The sequence below is a fragment of the Dufourea novaeangliae genome, unplaced genomic scaffold, assembly GCF_001272555.1.
Source record: "Dufourea novaeangliae isolate 0120121106 unplaced genomic scaffold, ASM127255v1 scaffold21, whole genome shotgun sequence".
Taxonomy (NCBI): domain Eukaryota; kingdom Metazoa; phylum Arthropoda; class Insecta; order Hymenoptera; family Halictidae; genus Dufourea; species Dufourea novaeangliae.
In genome coordinates, this window is record NW_015373910.1 from 3519691 (window position 1) to 3542052 (window position 22362).

Sequence of the window (22362 nt, forward strand, 5' to 3'; positions counted from 1 at the left end):
TTAAGAAATCCTGTTAACTAAATTTCTAACATTACCCAAATTACCCTTTCTTCGGATCTGTATATTTGGTTTTCTCAAACAAAGAACAAGTTTCTTATCCTTTATAGTAATTTCTTTCGTGTTATCAATGTAGAAGATCCCCAGCATTCGTAGCTAATTTTTGTTTTTTCCTCAGGACATTTCCCTGAAAGCTTCTAATCGACGTTGCTTGTCGCGAGGATAACGTCTCTGCTCCACGTGTCGGGCCCAAAGCACCGAAGCTCGGGGTCCACGACAATGGTTTCAGGTGCCCTTGACACAATATTTTGACGTGCCCGTCCTTACGGGATAACAAGGTATCCTCGCCCAAGGGGGTGGGCCCCAGACGGCCTAATCCCCGGACACGAGAAAATCTTCGACGGCGTGACACCTCGTCCTGGTGAAAGCCCTCCTGGGAATTCAGTCTTCGACCTCCTTTCGATTTTGCAGATTATATTCCACGTCTCCCGGGGCGTTTGTTGTGACTCTTCCTCACAGTGTTTTGTCAACGAATGTCCACCCACTTTCGGCCGATCCGTGCCGACAGTTCGCATCGCTTTCCCTTTTCTCGCTCTATGTTGCTTCACTTTGAGGAGTAATTACTACGTAAACTTTGGATGTTTATGCAATTATACCTAGATGTGCGACTATCGATAAATTATCTTATTGATACTTAACGATATATCCATAATATCGTTAAGGTATCGTTAACGCGAATAGAAGCGACTGGGGTAGAATGCAAAGCATTATTAGTAACAAAGTCGTTTAAAAGTTATCTATTTTTATTGGAACTTGTTGCGGATAATATATTTATTAGTGTATTTTGCCTGTAATCTTGTTCTTCTGTTTAAAAGAATTTATATCCTATTATTGTCACCATAATTATTGTTGTAATTTTACCATCAGTATTTTATCATTCTTCTGTTTTGAATGTATTCTTGTAACAGAAGGGTCTACAATTCGAGAACAAGATCAGTGAGAATTGCAACGAATTATGGAATTTGTCTCGACTTTCCGATTTTCAGGAGCAAATCGACTGCGAGTTAACTATGTATACGCTGATAATCGCAGTGTTTTATTCATGAACGATATTCTCTTCGAACCAGTACCGGTTTCCTTCTTCGATATTTCCGCATCTTGCTCTCGTTATTCTCCTTTGGCTGTCACTAAAGGAACAATAATGCAATAGAAGTTCTATTACAAGAATAATTATTGATCCCTTAGTACAACGTTACAGTAAATATGTAAATAATAATGGGCCTACAAAACTATCGATCGTTAAACAAATCATTGGAATAATTTCCCAAGAAATTTCCATACCGGTGCAATTTAATGTTACATCCATGTACACATTTAAAAACATTCTGTATAGTGTCATTCCTGTGTCCAAAATATTCTATACAACACTGTCCTTGACCCGTTGTTCCATGAAGACGTTGGATCACCAAGAGTCTGCAGATCTCATACTCGATACACCAAAGGGTCTCGTTTCTTTGCATCACGAGCGAACGTTTACTTTCTACAAACTCCTGAACGGCAGTCGTTCAAGGGGGGGGGGGAAACGAGGTGTTTGCGTAGGGTTCGTCCTTGGAGTCGATCGGAGTCGCTGCACGACCCTCTTTCGCCCCGTTGGGAAAAGTTGAAACAGGAAAACTGGGTTGGTGTGTCGAGAGAAGCCAGGGCCGTCGACGGCATAAATCTTCTTTTCGACTCCTGATTTCGGGGACTCGGTCAATATTTCCAAAATATTTAGCAGGCGTCCCGCGGCGCAGGCACGCGCCACTTTTCGATCCAGCATCCCAGCCACCCTTCTTTCTCTTTTTCCCCCGGGCGTCAAAGAAAACACTTCGAGCGTCGTCGTTCTTCTTCTCGTGCGCGCGAGCGATGACCTTGACCGAAAGCTGGGAAGAAGAAAGTTTTATTGGGGCATAAATACGTCGTTCGGGGCTTCCAAGGAACATTTACGACCCTTTCACGTGGCCCTTTGTCCCTGCGCTGCTTGCCACTTACCGGGCTTCCGAATTTTTATTGGCCGATCGAGCTTCCGGGGCTGTTATCAAACGCGACTTTCGACTGTCGTCCACTAGGATTCGTGTGTTTCTAACCTTAGTTCTGAAATTAAGGGGGGAATTACACGTGGAATGCTGAAAATAAGCTGATTTTCGTGGAATTATTACATAAATCATTGTGGAACTTTCAATACTTTACTTTTTCCTTTTCGTTTATATATTTAAGGGGGAGCTTGGTGTAAAGGAAATAGAAATGAAGGAATGTTTTCGGAATTCTTCTGAAGAAAGTATTAAACCAATTTCTTTGAAACTGTCAGGGTACTTTATTGTACAATTAAACTGAATACAACAATTTTTTTGCACAAGTCTTACACAAAAATTAAATAGATTTATTTTGAATAATCATTATTATTACGAGACCTCGAAGTGATGGGACGATTCCATAACAGTTCCATGCAATCCGTTCTGCAAGAATGTGTTCAACTGCAAGTATAGTTTTTCCTGTCTAAAGATAGAGAATATTATTTATTTTTTCTGTTGAATAGCAATAAGATTGAATAATCTAATATTATACTTCTCTGTAAAGGTTTGGTACAAAGACGTTAGGGAGGCGTAATAACGAGGAAAAAGAGCCCAATGAACTTTTCGATTGAAGTCTTCAGAATACGGATAAAATTCGATCCTCGATAGATTGATCCGAGGGAGGATGGAAGTATGCACCTTCAGAACGGATGACTTCTGAAGCATACGCAACTTTCGAGGATATCGGCTCGTAAATCTTGTAGCTGCACTTTCGATTTTAGTGCTGGCTCATTGGGTCACTATCGCTCTGGCACTTTCGTCTCTTTCACCGGGGTAGTCAAAAACTTGGGAGACAGGTAGTGGACGAATCGGAACTTTCCAGTAGTAGAATTGAAAAACGGAACGCAGATAAATTGTCCACCGAACGATATTTTCGTTAATCTGTTCTTAATGCAAAATCACATTGAAAATTAGTAAAATTACACATCGAATTGAATACTACGCTGTTGGTTACTCCTTCTTTGGATTTTCCGTTGAACTTGCCTCGAAGGGGCAGAGCAGAGCCTTATTGAAAACGTTGGCAGTAGGTCATTCGGGTACTAAATCATACGACTTCGCCTTACCTTCGAGAATCTCGGTACAACGATTGGTTTACCGAGCTGTATTTTGCGTTTATTAACTCGGCTACCATGCGTCCTTCAAACGTCTTTTGTTCGATCCCATGCCCTGACACAGAATTATGGTATCTTAACGGTAGAGATTATTTCAAGCGAATATTCAATGATCGAAACAATATAAACGCGTACGGGGATGGGATAATTGCAGTATTCAGTTGGAAATATTGGATATATGATTAAGTAATAAAAAAAATAATTTTTTGAACATTTCTTCGTACTATGTATGGACAGTTGAAAACGATATAAAATTTGTCTAAACTTTTTTTTAGATAACTTTTGTAGTTTACGAGTTACAAGCGAATAAGTAAAATGGACGCTACGGATAGAGAGGGTGGTTTCTCCCTTGAAGTCTAAAAGTAGTACCAACCATGTACGGAAAACAAGAGCCACCTTGTTAATTCATTTGTTTGTTTACCCAACCTAAAAACTACATATATATACCCATTGACATATAATATTAATTTTGGGTTATATAGAACCGTGTAAACCAGCAGGGTTAATCAATGAAAAATTCCGAAATTTTTTGTATCTTTTATTCGTCATTCAAAACTCTTTATCCACACAATGAATCTGCCCATTTCCGTCCAATAGTTCAATAAACAAAACAAATTTCTACTATCGTATCGATAGATTATTCATGATTACGTATTAAATTCAGCACCCCTTGTCAAATTACGAGCCCATAATTCTTGCGTAATATTGCACCTCGGATCGACGTCCTCTTCAGGGTCGTCTCCCCGTATCGGTTCGCGTTAACTTCCCGACAATTCCGTTCAAGGCTACCGAAAGAGTAGGAAGAGAAGAGTCCGGGCGGATAGGCAGGCCAAAGGAGCCAGGGATGAGACCGTGGGCCGCCGAGGGGGTTGGTTTTGCGTGAGAGCTACCGTGCGTCCAACATTTCGATGATTTACGGAAGCCTCGGGGGCACAAAGCAACAAGGTAGCCTCATAAAATAATAAACCTTCTATTAGGGCTGTGCCTCGTTCGTTTCCGCCGTCCACGACGGAGGAAGAGAAGAGCCGTTTCGCTGTTACGGTTATATGCACCGTGCGCTCTTGCACGGATGCGACCGACGACGACGCGGGGCGATGACAGCTTCTTCATGGGTTTCCTGTTATTTATAACGGGTGGAACTAATTTTGGTCGATCTGTCGGGGGATACTCGCGGGGGCTACCGAAAACCTCGCCGGTGTAATGAGCACTCTGCGGAACCCGACCAACCAGCCCCGTAATATACAATATTATATTTCATATTGGCTCGGTGATTCGAAGGGATTCAGGGTTAATGGGGCTGTCGATTCGTACGTCCGAGGACGTCTGGATCGGGTCAAGATATGGAACAGGGTTGATTAGACCGAGTATTAACCAGTTGCCTTTTAACATCGAGTCACACGCGTGATGACGATTTCAAAATTGCATTTAATAAATATTACTGTAATTCGTTTTCTTAAAAACAAAGGGGTTGAATAAGGAACCAAAGAGAGGTTTAACTTGCTTATTGCCTTTGGCCACTGTACAGGACGTTGTCTTTATTAATGGGTTAATAATATCAGAAACATGTTTTACCAATCGTAGATGTGTAGATTCGTTAAAGGATTATGTTTAGTCAGCAAGTCAAGAAAAGGCGATATTTGGGAATTTTCTGTGGAAAAACTAATGGACATTTTTCTACAACTAATATTTTATTCAAAAATGCATATATTGTGCAACTTATTAAAATTTTTTTATACCGAAATATTAAACAATGAATGTGTAACAGCCACTCTCACGGAAACTGTTTTTTAAAGGCGTTTTGCGGTGAGAACGATTTCTCGGAGCTGGATCATCTGAAATTAAAAATTGAAAAGATTCTGTTAATATATGATTTTATTTAGTAGGTATCGTTATGATTTATTTAGACATTATAGAAACAGGAATATCATGAAATAATCAAACACACTATATCATTTACTGAATAGTTATTTATTACAATATTTAACAAAATTTTATCGTATTATCAACATAAATGTTTCATTGTTGTTAGTATTTGGAGATACAACCATTAAGAAAAAAAAAACTTTAAAAATTTCGGAGTCAGGAGCTGATAAGAATATTTGTTGTTTTGTAAGTTGATTTCTCTTTATATTATAGTGAATTTAAATTCTTTGGACGAATGAAACGCACGTAGATTGATGAACTAAATTTTTTTGACAAATGAAGTTAGAACTTATTTCACTTTAAATGCCATTTTTCATTGAAAATGAAGTATCGTGTCTATATGAGTGTAAATTTAAGCCCTAATGCGACGAATATCGACTAAATCCATTTATATTGGAACGATCGATAGTAAGTATCGATCGTGTGCGATCGAAAATGGCGAGGTAATAAATTAATTTCGATAAGGGACAGTTTAGTCTGTTCGATTCTAAACGACTACTACGGGAAAAGGGGAGAGCGACCGCAATTAGTGTCTATCGCGAGATATAAGAGCCGAACACGCGTCGTTCTGGCGACATATAAAGAGGTAAAGTTACATAAAGCCGCAGATCTCATCAGGACGCGGGTCGATCGTAAAACGTGGCAAAGGGCTTCCTTGCGTTTCCTCGTGGAACCTAATAAAGGTTAGAGGTTAGAGAAAGAGAGATAGAGAGAAAGAGTGAGACAGAGAGCAATGTCCTGCGCGCTATAGGTGAGTTAATTCCATCAAGGGAGACCTGATTCATTATCCAATATCGGATCTCGTAAATCCCGGCTAGGCCAAATAAATTATCGCCCTGAAACCGTCGCGCTGACCTCCCTCACTTTCGAGGATTTCCGACAGACATCTGTGGGATACGTTCGACATCCACGATTCCGTCTGATTCACATCTTTGAATCCCCGCGTGTGTTGGTCCGGCGAACGAAATTTTCTTTGGCACAATTTTATTCGTATAATATGTAGTGACAATCAATTTGACCTTTAAACAATTAATGAGATTAAATAATTGTTTGTCAAGTGTCGATTCGTTCAAGAAGTAATATTGTTTTACTATAAAAATTGGAATTTCCACGTTTAATCAGTTGAAAATAGCGAAGTACTTTCTTTCATCTTTGATTCGTTATTCGAAACTTTTTATCTAGATAATGAATTTGCCTATGTCTGATCGGATTTTATATTGAAAATGTTTAGAAATTCAATCTTACTTCGTCTAATTTAATGGCGCCGGTCATCGGTGACCACCGTTGCAATCAACGCGTTAATGAAATAAATATTTTTATATAAATATTATAAAGTAGTACAATAAATTTATCAAAGAAAAATATTCTTTGAGTGATCCATCGAAATCATACAATTAAATGAAATATTTACATTATCCTTAATTCAGACGGTCAATCGATCCTCCGTCATATAAGAAATATTTTTATCATTGATCCACGAACGATTCCGATGGTTTTCGCGATAAGGGGACCGGAAATTGACGGAATTCCAAGATACGACAATTTGGGTCTACCGCATTGGCCAGCGCGGTAGACCTCCGTTCGTCCTTGCGTGTTTGCGGATTCGAACTACCGCCGCCGTCCGGAAATTAAGAGAAAATGTGGCTCCTCTACGCGAGGCTGCAGAAGTTGCGGGCTATGGGGACAATCGGGGGTCGTAAATTTTTTCGAGGTAAATCCTGCCTGCACGTTGGGTTTATGCGTTTATGCATTTATGCTCTCGCCATTTACCGGGTCGTACCTTTTTGATTTTGTACCGCCTAATCGGTCTTCAGGGACGTACTCAGTCGTCGAACGTTTCCAAAACGACTTCTTATTCTTCCCTCATGCTCTAAGAGATCAACGAAACTCACGTTTAAAGAGGCCAGCGATTGGAACAAATAAAAGTTTCATTTTCGTTATAGAATTCGAAAAAATGACAGGCGAATGAACCGATGAAAGTATTTTATAATTACTATGAGGCTTGTAATGTACTTCAATGTACAGAATACAATGAAGCAGATGCCATTATTAGAATCAATTACAATACTTACTCTATGTAACAACAACCCTACCCCCAAATGATTGTAATAGAAGAAATATATTTCTCTTTTATTTGTATTGTCTTAGAACGATTAAAAACATTTCATTTTGCATAGGTACTTATACCTAACAATTACATTTTACACATTGTTATATTTACGTTCGTATTTATTGAGTTCAGTCGTAAATAATTAATAAGTAAGTTAATTTCTTACTGGAAACTATGCACTTTTCCCTTTGATCTGTGTTACAATTATTGTTGGTAAAAAGAATTCGTTAACATATAAATGAATAATAGTTGAAATAAACAAAACCAAATCAATTTAAAAAAAAAATGGAGTTATCCAATTTGCGGGCCTGTCATTATTCCAAATAATACAAATTCTTAAGTGTTTGAGTGTTAATTGTAAGTGTTCGTTCATTCGTGCGTTCACCCTGTTTTCCTTGATTCTCGAGAAGAAACGAACGGTCTTAATTATATCGGTCGTACTCAACAGGAGGACTCGAGATTTCCTTTCCCGATCCGCAAAGTTTCCGTAGACACCGTTGCGCCCCTGTCGTATTTCTGACCATACGACAATGGACACCCCCGAGGGGTGGGTTTTGGTACAAGTTACCGTGTTTTGCAGTCCGGCCGATGAAAGGTCCCTACACAGACGGGGCCCGTAGGGTGACGAAAAGACTTCGGGGGCAGTAAATCTTCGAATGGTTTTATTTTGGTTTATTATCTGCCGCGCCTCTTCTATTTCGCACCGTGTCTACGTCGCACCCGTAGCATCCCAGGACTAGTGACACCGTAATACAACCCGTGACTCGTAAGAGGTAAACGAAAACACCGGGGTAAGATCACAAGTCACTCTTTCGACTCGATTTCCACTCCCTCCTTCACCACCCTTTTATCCGTGCACACAAAACTGTTCCGTGTACCCCGTTTCCCGGCTCCGAGAACAGTCGTTTCCGAAGTTTCGGTACAACTTCATTGCTTTATGACGTCCCCTTCTGTTCTTACCGGCGGCGTTTGGTGTCCTCGTTCGATTTCGTTCTGGGACCTCGAGACTGTAATCCGTGTTCCTCTGAACGGGAAGTGACACATTAGTCGCGATCAATACTTTTTTAAAACGTTTTTCACCGTCTGAGAAAAGAGGTTGATAGGTTAGATCACTTTAATGTATTTTCTTTTAAATATTTTAATCTTTAAAGTTATTATTTAAAATTTTAATATTTTAAACTTTAAAGTTAAGGGCCATTTTCTTGTAAAAATAATGAAGCTCAAAGTGTCGCCATTTTGTGATTTTTTAACGAAACGAAAACAATCTTATGTCGGATGATAAATAATTTAGATTTAGTTAATATTCCATTTGTTCAAATTTTGTTTCAGAAATCTGCTTATCAGAAACCGCGTACAGTAAATGCACGGTGAGTGCTCGAAGGGCCTCGGTACTGACAGGGAGAGATCCCCAATGGTGGTGATGCTGACTTTTTAATGAGGTTTACACGGTGATAGAGCTTGGAATTCTGGAGCCAATTAAATTTGTTTCAGTCGCATATGGCCATTAGTTTATGAAATATTTAATGTTCAATGCTGAGAAGCCTTCGAACACTCATCAATGATTTTCTGTATACTCTGTCCCAGCCGTATAACTCTTGACCGCCATATTTGTTTTTGAAGAAAAATTGAAAACAAATATGTATGTACTATTCGTATATATACTTATTGAAGAATTCTGATTGAAAAAGGTGTTTTTGTCAGTTAAAAATAAATTCCCAAAAATTCGATCTTCTTTAACACATAAAAGTGGTGTTTTAACCCCTTCGTGTATTCTATCACCATCTTTACGAAGGACATAGAGGGTGTCAGGAGCGTTGTATCTTGCAGGAATGGTAACAAATAGAGAGAATGGAACCTGCGTCATTCGACGAATCAATTCGATGCGCGACCATCCCCGATTTTAATCGGCGGCTCGATCTCTCGCAGGATAATATTTCCCTCATAAACGGCAAGCATGCCGAATCCTGATGCGGTGGATGCCAATAAATAACGGTACCATATTAGCTTCGAATTGATTCCCGATCGGAACCGTGACCGATCTTTTCGAGTTCCTTGCTCCCGATTCGGCTGCCGTGCTCCGATACCGCGCCCGTCCTATTGTCGATCGATTATCGACGCCGGAGATGTATACTGTGGGAATTAATTCGAGGGACTAATCGGTACCATTTTCCTCTACTGTGGGAACCTTGGGTTTAGTTAATCTCTGGCCTGAGAAAGTTGCTGATTTTTAATTATTAATCATATTGAAGATGCTTGTTAGGTTTGGTAAGCCAACAGTAATGAATTATAATAAAATTTTCATTGTTTATTAAAAAGTGATATTGGATATGTTTCAACTTGACATCATTGTTCAGTATCCCATTTTTTTTACACGCGAGTAAATGCACTAACGTAATAAGAATAATTGAATTTTTGTACAATCAAACTGTTATTGTTATATGAAGGTGTACATGCATTTATAATTTTATATACTGTGCAAAAAATTGAGAACTTTGAAACATTTAGGGTATTAGCATTTCACCAAGTGTGTATATATGTATTGAGCTTACAGTAATTTTTTAAACGATTCTGCATTTATAACGTAATTAATATGTGAAATAATTACGTATCAAAAGAACTGTTGAAATATTTCTATATAGCCACGCAGAGATAAATTCAAATTATCGTTGTCATTCTAACCATTCCGAACAACACTTGCATGAAAATTATTTTTACCTGCTCCTTCTGTCTTTTTTATTTTTGAAAAAATTCCTTCTAAAATCACCAATCCCATTTTCTATATTAAAACTTTGTGCTCTTGGTTGCTGTTTACATGTCTACTTACGAAGTCGTCAAAGAAGTTGCTTTTTGCGTCGACGATGATGAAATCCAATCATTTCCGAGGCTAAACACATCCGCAAAAACGGTCGCTGTTTTCGCAGGAAATGACGTTTTTACACGAAAAAGGCAAAAGGGTGAAAAAGATTTGGAAAAACGCGTTCGAAAAATTCGTGAGGACGGGTTTTTCAGCCTCGAGGGTGCGAACAACCGAAAATAAGCTTGGAAATCTTCGCGAGACCCGCAGCGGTACTTTTTTTTTCTGGGTCAAAAAACTGTGCATCGCGGCGGCTCTGTTAGGAAATAAAAAAAAAAACGGTACAAAAACCAGGGCAAAAACTGGGCCTTACTATGGCAGAAACGAAGGGTTGAAGCTTCTGAAAGTGTTCGCGGCTATGTGGAAAAAAAAAAGATTCACGGCAGAAAGGGTTAACTTCTTCGAAACGAGCGCTAACTGGACGCTTCATGGGTCCCATAAAGGTGCCCTCCACCCTTCTCCCTTCCGTGTTTTTTCCCCTGCTGACGGAGAAAAACCGACGCTGGAGCCAAATCGTTGGATTTGTATCATTTATGGCTGTTACCGGCTGTATAACGTGCCGAATGGCTCCTGTTGCCTAACAGACTTCTATGGGGGTCTGTTCGACCCCCCAGTCAAACAGTCAAAACAATCTTCGAGTTTTTCCTACCTACACTGTTGGAATTTTTTATTTGATTAAGGGGATAATAGTGTTTGCTTGGTCGGTATTGGTTTAGGAAAACTTTAACAGTTTGTATAATCTCATTATTTCTGATTAATATTAAATGACAATATTAACCCTTGTGTAGGAAACCGGGTACTCAGGTACCCATTTCTAATTTATGTTACTTGTTGAAAGGATAAGGATCGAATAAAATAGTGAATATTTTTATGTAAAAGATTCAAATTGTTAATCAAGAGAACAATTTCATATAAGCTTTCTGCATTGAATGGACAAGGATAGAATAAAATATTGAATATATTTATGTAAAAGATCGAATTTGAAATTGTTAATTAAGAGAACAGTTCGACGAAGTTTGTGCTAAAAGTTCCTGGAAGAGTGCTTCGCAGGCAAAGGTGCGCGTCTCGTCATGGTTCAATCAGGAGCCATGGGGGAGGCAAACATCCCCCTCTTTGTCATAGACGCCGCAGGGCGTCCCGTGGGGTGCTACGCCTCCACGCTTTCACGGCTAACAGGGAGCTCCTTTCAGCAGTTTTGACTTTTCAATTAGCCACAGGTTCGCCTTCACCCAAATATTGTGCCTAATGTTCCTTCGTCACGCACCTCCCCAACGATCCCAAAGAGGGCTCCGAGTCGAACGAGTTTCAACGCTTCGAATCGATGACGCTCTTTTGCGCAGATCTATCGCGAAACGTCGACCTCAGAAGCCTTAATCTTTCAGGCTTCCATTACGACATGGAACTGCCACCCCTAGACAAAAGTAATAACAGGAGTTTGTTTATTTTTCGAAGATTCTATTCCTTGAACACTTTTGCGAGTACTTATACGTGAACTTAAATTGTTCCTAAATTAATTATTAGATTGCGGTTTTTTATGCGAATACAGATTCTTATTGTCCAATTTACTGGAACTGGAATGAACTAAAGGTTTGATTACATTATTTACTATTCTACCAGGTTCCAAAGAAAACAAAAACCTCTTTAACCTTATCCTTCGACTTAACTAAAATTCATTTTCAACTAAATCAAAGTCTCACAAGCGCTCGAATATTCGAACCGTTTGAATTTTTCAAGTAACTCCCACTTTTTTCGAGCAGTTCGTTGATTTCAAGTAGCTTGAAGAACTCGAACGCTCGACTCGACCGACCGATCATTATTTCATTCGAATTTCGAGTACTCGCCACCCCTAATTTTTATCCACGTGATAAACTGCCGTGTCTCCGTATCGAACCAACACGAATGTATATATTCGTTCCTTCGATTCCAGGGCCGAGATAAATTGAAATCTTCGCGGGACGTTCTTTCCTCGGCCAGGCCTCGTGTTTAGCAAACAAGGCCCCCAGGCTGGCTGCGTTTCCGGACACTTTTTTTTCTTTCCTTTTCTGGGCATGTCTTCTGGGGCGGGAGGGCGCGTGAAATCGCGGATTCGATTCGCAAGGGATACATTCGGTCGGGGGTTCCCGGTGTTTCGGTGTGTATAGTCTCGTGGCGGACATGTTGGACCACCGCAGTTCGCTGCAGCAGCCGCTCGCCCCCGACGGGCGGTCTATGGAGACGTGACCAAAAGCTGTCAACATTTCTTTACGGCGAACGAGACAAACTCGATCACGGTTTAAGCACGGCCTCAGAAATTCCGGTTTTGCCTTATTCTTCGTGGGGGACACAGAAAAAAAAAAAGAAAACGAAGAAGAGATCCTGCCGTGAAGCGTTTTCTGCGGTCGTAACAAAACCCATCGAAGCCACTTACGACTGGCCCACGATAACGAAAAAGCTTTCCGGTGGCTGGATCGGCTCTTGGAGATCTCTTTCCTCTAGAATTTCCGGGGTACGCTTTCGTTCCCCTTTTCCCTCCGTTGTGAATTACAGTTTGCTGAGAACGATTGGGAAACGAGGCGTTTTTTTTTTAGAGACAGCGAGTATCTGTTTTCTTAATTTGTTCGTTAAGTGATTGGTGATTTCACATTAGTGATGGGACCGATACGACACATACATAGTGTGTAGAGCTGATATAATACATACATATATACTCAAACAATTTGATATTAAGGGAGGGGGGGCCTGGTGTAAACATGTATGAATTTTTGGGAATTTCTAAATATTTAACAATATTTCCCAATAATACGATGTATTATGCGGAAAGGAAATCCTCCATTTCAAATGTACCCCATATTTCATGGGGAAGCTGTATCTATCGTACACACGTATATTCCCTCATAAATAACGCGTTATTATCGGTATCTCGAGCAGGAAGCTATCGTATGCTTATTATCCTGACGCAAGGATGCTGCTCGCAATTTATTCCCCTCCCCCACCGCCCCTCGGAACAATACTGCAAATAGATTGTTACGAACGAGTCGTCTAAACGGCACCTAATGGACCGTCAGATAAGATAATGCAATTCCACGATCTGTCTGTGATTTCGCGAAAAGATGGCCGCCACCTAAACCGAGGAGGGTGACGACCAGCTCGATCGAGGGATCCCTCGACATAATTTCGAGGGGTGGGACCGTGCAACGAGGGATCATCCCTTCGTCGAAGGTATAAATTGGATATTAATATTTGATGAACCCTGGCTGGATCGTTGCTTGAATAGCAGAGAAAGAAAATGATCGATCTTCTGATAGCGACTGATCTTTATTCACGGTCTCCCGAAAATTCCTACCTCAGAATTCTTTGGTTAAACAATCGAATAGGGAAACGTTACGTTTTAAGGAGGAAGTGTAAATAATTTTAATTGAAATTCTTTTTTAATCGACTTCGAAAAGGAGGAGGTTATTCTGACATTCGAATCGGTAAAAATACTTTACAGTGGTGAAGAACGTCGGTGAATAGTGTTACGTCAGGATATGGTGTTGATAAATACTAACTCGGTAACAAAATAATGCATCACTCGCAATTAGTGGTACCTACAAAATATTAACATGTCAATATTTTCTACAAAAGCAATGGGACTCTTGGAAATTTGTGTTTCATCCTTTTTATAAAGGTCGAATATAGTGAATGATTTAAAATATTTAAGAACATCGTCAGGGTTCCCGGCTCCAGATAATTAAATTAGGTACAGAAACCGAAAACGTATAATTACTTTTTGAATAAATATCCGAGATACTAGAAGTTACAGTTGTTGTATCTTCATTAGACCCGATCAAAAAACCGAACCAGTCGAAGTATTATATTGCAGCTCGGAGCGCGGTGAAGAAAAAAAAATGGGGTGAGAAAATCCGACGCGCTAATAGTCACCCCCGTGACTATTTGACCGTTCGGAAAAGGCTAAACGCTTTACAACGATAGGTTTTCGGGCAGATAATATAACGCTTAAATATTTTATAATTCTCTGACGGGGGAACCTTTCGGTGCTTCGACTCTCCGGCTGATTCGTCTTTTTCCGAAATTTTTTCGATGATTTTTTTACGGGCCACCAACAAAACGCCTCGTTTTATATTTATGACGGCAGATCAGCGAGGCGATTTTTTTGTCTTTCTTTCTCCACCTACCCCTCCACGGTTTACCCGGGAGGGGCTCGAGATTTTATGATTTTACGAGTGGCAGGTATCTCGTCTACACTTCATTGCAGCTGCCAATGCAATATTCGATTCCATCGTCCTGTAATTATAGTAGCTCGACATTTCTGTTCATTAATGAAGTCTTTTACCCTTTTATAGGGGAAGTGGAATCAAGGATTGATCCAGAATTAGTCGTAAACGTCAGTCACGTTGCTCAATATACATTCTAGATAGAGAGAGAAATTCTATTCAACAATAATATCAACCCTTCGAGTGGAGTATTCGACTTAGAAAGCTGACCAAATAATTTCAATATTTAAACTTAATTAGTAACAAATGGGGGGCCAGATAAAATTCTACAACTTTGCCATTTACTTGTACTATAGGCGTACAAAATATAAGGAAAAGAAATTAGTGCATATAACATCTCACCCCATGGGTGTGGTATCTCCCTTACAAGATTTGTTAGAGGTCATTTCGTCGACTTGTCATTCTAAAATTTTTTTGTTGATTTTGCACAAGAGAAGTTTAGAATTTTACGTATATTTTCTTAGTATATGAGTGTGTTATTATAATAAAAATAAGATCGTAGTAATCAGTACAAAAAAGGGTGGTGTCTGTCCTAAATTTACCCTATTCGATCATTCCATTATAGGATTATCCAATCCAGTCGATTTTTTTCTAAAGTTTGCTTACTCCTCTATTTATTCTGTCCACTCGATCTACTGTGGAATTGGTGTGTGATTAACTGCAATGAAATATTCCTCGGAGTCTCCGTAAGTGACCGAGGAACACTGTTTGCCTACTCGAGGACATATTTACGCAGCCCGGTGGCTCCCCGCAATCCATACGATTCGTCGATGTCGGACGAAAGGGTAGCGGATGGGGGTGGCAGTAGATTCATAGTTAAACCTCAATGGGTTGTTAAGCCGGTGGCGTTTATACGGAATTATCTCGTTTCCCCAACGAAATCGCTCGAAGAGTTAATTGCCCTCGGCACCCCCGGATTCGTAGTTCCAGGCTATTTATATCTGCTGCACGCATATACCATGTGCTTTTCGTGGATATCCCGTGGAAGTCCCACCCCCTCACGATTCACTGATTTTTTTCTAAGAGGGGAGCTGAACAATCTTAATTCTGATTGTAATTTTCAGTGACTATCACATTCGATAACATAGCAATAAATACCATCCCCTCGTCATAATCCACTTCTCGATTAGATTCATTCTTAAAGTCTGCAAATCGTTTCGAATATTTACTCTAAACGGTGGCCATTTTTAATTTTGTAGCATATACGATTTTTTTTATAGGGACTTATGAATTGTGTTTCATGAAAATCACTCTTTTTGTATATATTGTGAATTTCTTTCTCTTTTTGAATAGGTATTCATCCTAGCTTTGAATTCGTTATGTGCACTCTACTCAGAAATAATATACCGATTACTATATAGACTGCAGAAGTTTATACAAATTCGGAATTTCCGATATTAATATTTAAGAATTCAAATGGAGCAGAATTTTGAATTCTGTACTACACGGAGCTTTAGTATGTTATTAATAATATTTAAATAGTATTCAAAATTTATTAAAACCTTTACCTTGTTGCATTTTCCAATTTAAGGGATGTTGCAAATGCATAAACAGCAACAGTCTACCGGTTACTTATTTTGCATCATGATGTGCATTTACAAAAATTCTTCACTGCTTATGTAGAATGATTTAAATAACGTTCCTATTAAATTCAACCGATTCATTCGGTCTCGATAAAAGGTACATTCCCCGATAAAGGGATTCATCAACGCGTCCGTGTTAGTGAGATGTGTGAAAATGGAGGAAAGGGCCCGGAGCCATTACTAACGTCGACAGGAGGGGTGAAATAAATACGGTGATTGATTCGAAACTCCTGCAATAAAGCTCAGATTGATGGATATCGTGTCTTGGAAGAACTATTAAGGATTTATTTAAGGCGCGAGCAACGAAAATGGACCATGGTTATCATTTAGAACGTCTTCTCCATTAAATGATGAATAAGTTTCCCACCGCTCACAACTAATAAAGCGGAATAACTAACTTTGGTGATCATTCAATTTCAGTGGATTTGTAACTTATCGTTATTTATCCAATCAGGATGTGATTATTAAACAATTTCTTTTCTAAATATTATCGCAACGATACTCAACTTTTAAATTTATGTGGAACATCTCTAATGTATAAGTTAGAAACTGAAAATACTGTATATGGCAAATGTTAAGGAATAAAACATTATCTACCAGTTGATATTTAATAAGTTTAGTGGAATCCAATGATCATATTTATGAAAAATAGCAAGAACTCTAATAGAATAACGTATCAATTTCTTCTTTAACCCTGGTCTAAGGGTAACTTAATAGGCCTCTCATCTATAAGCATTGAAATCGAAAAGCATATTAATAGGCTACCGGTAAATAAACTGTTAAGATTAAAGTCAGGAAGGAATACTCAAGTGAAACAAAATAGTCCATATGTTTATAGTTCATATATAATATTTATTCCTCGTCTCTTTCTCTATATACTCGCATCTCTTTACGTAGACACATAGGTACCTTAAGCATAAATATCGACAGTCTAATCGTAACACGTTCACGGCCGGGCTCCACCATCCGCGAAAGAATCGTCTCTGATAAACATCTTCCAGGGAATCAATCTAATGGATTCCCCTCCCCTGCACTCTACGAACTCGTAGAACAATGACTATAATAAATTACTTAGAGACGTAATACTGTACACATCGTCTATCAGCTAACGATCTAAATCGCACACGGTAAGCAAATCGATATTCTCTTTACAGAATCCTCTCGTTCTCCCCTATACACAAGTGTCGCACAGCGATTTCATTAAACAGGTACAAGTTCTCTACAATCGATCGACGTTTTATTTACAATCAGTCCTCGATCATCCCGATTGGCACAGTTCGATCCGACCTCGTGTAACACAACGAGCTCGATTACAATTATAGCATACTCTGTACACTTTCTCTCTATAAAATTCCCCAAGAAGCTAAAATCCCCCTTCAAAAAAATGAAGAAACACACTCTACCTTTGGAATCGTACACCCGATGGGTGGTCTCTCTCGACATCTTCTCGCCTATCCTTATACATCTATATATACAAATTTAACGCTTAATCACCGACAAGAAATCAACGAATTCACACCGATATGTACATATCCATCCACCCAACTTCTTCGCTATAAACACCTCCATTAGAATCGATGAAAGAATCCAGCCTTCGTTCGACTCCTCCACATTCAAACGATCCCACAGTTTGCTTACGCCCTCTCGCTGATATCGTTCTTGTACGGTTGGAACAGCTTCGGCGGGTCCATCTTCGTCGATTGTACCACGCTGGGGGTTGATACCAGCCCTGCGTAGGTGGTCTTGCTCTCGTACATCCCGATCGTCGAGATGGTGGTCGGTAGACCGGCGATACTGATACCGGACGGTAGCTTGATCTGCGTGGGCGACGAGTGTGTGACAGGCGGCGATGGTGTGCTTTTCCCGTGGATCTGTTGCCCGTTGGTCGTGTGATGATGGTGGTGTGGGTGATGCGGTGGTTGAGTGCCGACGCAGTCGCAGTCGCTCGACGCGTCAGAGTGCACGGGACTCAGTTCGGGCAGCATGGTCGGCCTGTAGGTGGTGGTCGCCGCGGTTGTGGGTGGGTTGTTCACCTGGAAGGCGGTGTTGCCTACCGTAGGAACGCCCAGACCGGTCAAGTGCAGGGGCGGCAACGATGGGTGAGGCTGCAGTAGATGCGGATGAGCCGGATAAGCGGCAGCGGTGCGCGGATGTGGTCGGTGAAGGGACGACGCGCTGCTGGTCGGCACTGCTCCCGGATAAGGTGAGTATCTGGCCGCGTAGTAAGCCGCCGCGGCGGCAGCTGGATAACTAGGGCCCAAATGGGTCGGCGGCAGACCAGGGGCACCATGATACGGCGGCGGCGGCAACGTGGCAGTCGCCGCGGCCAACAAAGTAGCCGCTAGGGTCGGGTCCGTGTACATCGCGTACGGCCACGCCATCGCCATACGTTGACGCTTGTCCTTCATGCGACGGTTTTGGAACCAGACCTGCAATCAGAGAAATATGGAGTTGTTAGACGAGTTTTCATTTAATCTTGATTTTGGTTCGTAAAAGGCTTCCGTTAAAGGGGAAAGGAATCATCATCGATGTAGAAATTCTCGATGAGTGTTCGGAGATACATTTATAGGTAGAGGTTATAAGGCGTAACGCTGAGTTTTTGAAGGCAATATTTGTTTCAGCCGCATATGGGCATTAGGTTATGAAATGTTTTATGTTCCGTGGAGAGGACCCTTTGAACACCCATGGAAGATTTACTGTATAGGACTTGACAAATCAGGGTTGATAGGAATTTATTTTTTTCTTCTTTAAATTCATAAGGAAGTTTTCTATACATTTGTTTGATTGCGCTCTGACTTAGACCGCGAATTTACTGTTATATTATTCTATATTTTGGTTCGTTAAAGGTTCTCGTGGAAAGGGAAATGAATGACCATTGATGAAAGATGTACGGGGCACGACAAATCAAGTTCGATGGGATTTTTTTTCTCTTTAATTCTTTAAGGAAGTTTTTTATGAGTTTGTCTACCTTTTAATTGCTCTCGGACTTGGACCGCGAGAAAAGAAACATGTCTGTGGGAGACCGGAAGGATTCTCGATACTCAGAGAGACCCCGAAAAAAAAGGCAACGTTCCGAAGAGCGAACCGTGTATGTCGGTGGTCGTTTAACACCTCGATCACTTTTTTTTTCTCTCCACCGGCCGGGTTTTATAGCTATTGTACAACAGCCCGAAGTCGTGCGAGATGAGAAATTAAGGGATCCATTAAAGTCAAAGGTGGCCACCGGGGAAAAACCGCTAATTAAAGTGATTAACACCTACAGACCGGATCGACCGGTCGTGGTCTCAAAAGACTGTATTAAGAAGTCACGGAAAAAGGATCAAGGGGATCGAGGCGAAGACCGAGAGAAACAGCCTGGTGTGTGTTTGCATTTCGTGATTGACTGTTTGCACGGTTCTGAAGAGAGAAAAAAAGAGGAAAGGAAAGGAATTGCCGACGAACTCTGGCGAGTCTCCACCCCCCACCTCTCTAACCCTCGTCTCGAGCTATAATCGTCGATCAAGTATGGCGGGTTCGCGCGTAAAAAAAACGATCTCCACGGTCCCCACGATCATACTAGCGTTGAAACGTCTCTTGATTAAGTATTTGCAATCTCTAAACGAGTAAACGATTTTTGCAATTTTTCTCCAATCTCGAAACCTTCACGATAATTACGCAAGCAAAAGTCAAATAACTCCTCAAGGCTTTTCCGTCTGTGCCACCGTGAGCGTCGATTACCGTCATTAATTAAACAGACCGAGGTGTTAATAGAACACTTTTCTACGCGGCTGTCCGAGAGGATGAGATCACCGTGTTTACTGAACTTTACCGTGGCGTGCTGTTTACATATTCCCGTCAAATATTCCGTCGTAATGGCTGGGTGATGGATGAAACGGATTTTCTAATTGGCCGCTAGGTGAACAAAACTCTCTGGATATACACACCTTGATCGTCGATTCGGGCAGGTGTAGCTGGGCGGCCAATTCGCATCTCCTCGGCCTGCTCACGTAATTCTCCCTGTGAAACTCCTTCTCCAAACGGGACAATTGCTCCCGCGTGAAAGCTGTGCGGTAACGTCTGATGTTCGGGTCCATCGAGGACAACGGTTGTTGTTGCTGCTGATGCGACGGCGAAGTTTCTGCAAATTAAAGAAGGAACCATTGATAAATCTCCCAACGTCCGACAGTTCAAATTTCTCGATAATAGAAAGAGAGAAGCGCGTCTTATGGAAATGATTCTCGACCACCGAAACGTCCGTCTGTCCCGTTGTGCGCGTGTCATTTTTGTGTGGACACCGCAATTTGTCACGACAAAACTGTATTCTCGAGAACAGACGGCCCAGGTTCTTGTTTTCCTAACGCGGTTACAGATTCTGGGTCCCACCACCCACCCAGAAACAGCGGGCGATCGCATTTGGAGTCGTGTAAACGAGAAGAAAAGCCGCATAGAGAGGTCTGAAAAGGATCCCCTCAGTGGGTCGCTGGACCTCACCTGGACTCCCGTCGGATGTTTGGGATTCTTTTCGAGATAATTTTCTTCGGTCTACCCAGCGGAAACTTCGAATGTACGTACTTATCTAACCGATAGAAAGGAACATTTCTACCCTTTTGATGCAATCCTGAGAAATTCTGATCGTAAAACAATGACCACTTTGCGATGTTACAATGGCAAGGACTCCCAGGGTCGCGGTAAGAATAAAACTAAGGTGCTCGGGGAGGCGATATTTTTAACAATATACACGTTTCCGAGGGAACCGTTAATTTCTTTTCGAACGGAGGACAAAAGTTATGGCGATGCGAAAGTTCGCGACACCGAATGGCCAATTTCGAAATCCCTCAGCAATAAACAGATCTTCGGGAACGAGGTTTTCAGGAATCAGGGAGCAACCATAAAATAATTACCGCAATAAACCGCGAGGGACAATTTTCCACGAAGGGTTCGCCCGATTCCGTTTAGAGTCTCACTTATATTCACGAACGTTCAATGGGCCCGCTACTCCGTTCGGGGTCCTTTCCCTCACCCCATTCCAGCCCACAGAAAGCTACCCCTTAACGCACTGACGGAACAACGAACAATCAATTGGATTAACGTTTTGAGCAATTAACCCTCCCGAGCAATTACAGGACGGTAATTGCGGGCGCGTTCAGGAGGTGGGCTGAAAGAATGCGCGAACGTGTGCTGCGATGTTTCCGTAGGCGGAGCAGGAAATTCTTTAGAATTTACTTTCTCGAGACAACTCTTTATCCGCGGTAGATATCGCTTAGGGTCCCTATTATCCTACGAGTTCAAACTAATTGTTCGATTCCCAGTCAAAAGGAATAGAAACATTCTTATTCCAAAGGTTTTTTCTTTAACTTAAACTACTTAACTATTGATCAACCACGTTTGTATTTAGTATTCAATAGAGGCGTACGCGACGAAGTAACCCCCCGAAAATTCTCAATGTTCATCGAGAAAATTGTTCAAGTGAAATTTACCTTTTTCCGGGGTTTTTGGCATATTCCCGGGCGGAGGGCTGTGCGGTGGGCTGAGTTGATATTGAGGTGGCACCAGGTCCACCACTATCGTCTCTTCATCCCTCTGATCCCTCTGCTGATCCTCGAAGTTCCTCTGATAGCCTTGCATTTTTGTCGCACTGATATCGTCGTTTCGAACGTTCGTATATCGGGAAACAAACGGTCACTTCTCGTTACGGATTCCCTACGTGAATAACCACCACTTTTTACGTGTCACTGATTTTTACGTTAGTCAGACTCTCCTCGATTGTTCCACTACCGAAAGTCTGTATTTACGCCCGTAACTGCATACGGAAACACGGAAGGGAAAAACGTCGCTTTCACTGTGCTAATACCAACGTTAAACTCGGAACGAAAGATTGTGCCTCCCACAGAACGTGTTCTCTGCGAGAAGTGTTTACGTGCAACTGAAAGGACGAACCAGTCTACCGGCAATTTATACGACTTTGCCAATCCGTCGGGCGACCATCGTTCCGTCACGCTCACGGATTGGACGGCGACCATTGCACGGGCCTCTGATTGGCTGACGGAGATCCCCTGGCACTGCCTATTTTCTCCCTCGTCGTTCCCCCCACCCCACTCCTCCATCTCGCTCAACACGCGTCCCCTTCCCCTCCTCATCTCCGACGTATCGCGGAGATGCATTTTTACGAGATGCACCCGACAGCATCAACTTATGCATCGGTGCCGGGAGGAAATTATCTGTCGTTATTTCCTAGTGCAAATTCACAGGAATTGCCGTAGGTACTAGCAGCGAATAACCCAGCTAGGCTGATGAACTCCAAATTTCGCAGGGGTGGGTTTTCTTTTCTAGTATTTCTCTTCCACGATGCAGAGTACAGGACGCGAGAAATTTGCGAGGTAATTAAATATTTGTGAATGGATTTCGAGAGGTTCGGACGAATGGGCGAATTGCATCGAGGA

The 22362-nt window shown here is 41.3% G+C and overlaps 1 protein-coding gene across 1 annotated transcript; it reads right to left on the reverse strand.

Moving 5' to 3' along the window:
- Positions 1-17577: 17577 nt before the first annotated feature.
- On the reverse strand, positions 17578-21547 carry LOC107194111 (segmentation protein even-skipped). The gene is made up of 3 exons (XM_015583678.1): positions 21400-21547; positions 19867-20060; positions 17578-18372 (listed from the first exon to the last, which is right to left on the reverse strand). Exons 1-3 carry the CDS (start codon positions 21545-21547, stop codon positions 17578-17580), a joined length of 1137 nt encoding a protein of 378 aa, XP_015439164.1.
- Positions 21548-22362: the final 815 nt, after the last annotated feature.

Excerpts from the sequence above, each read along its gene's own strand:
- LOC107194111 (XM_015583678.1), bottom strand. The coding sequence starts at position 21,547 with ATGCAAGGCTATCAGAGGAACTTCGAGGATCAGCAGAGGGATCAGAGG. Across the intron at positions 20,061-21,399 it reads GCCAAAAACCCCGGAAAAAG|AAACTTCGCCGTCGCATCAG; the intron begins GTAAATTTCACT and ends TTTAATTTGCAG. Across the intron at positions 18,373-19,866 it reads TGCCCGAATCGACGATCAAG|GTCTGGTTCCAAAACCGTCG; the intron begins GTGTGTATATCC and ends CTCTGATTGCAG.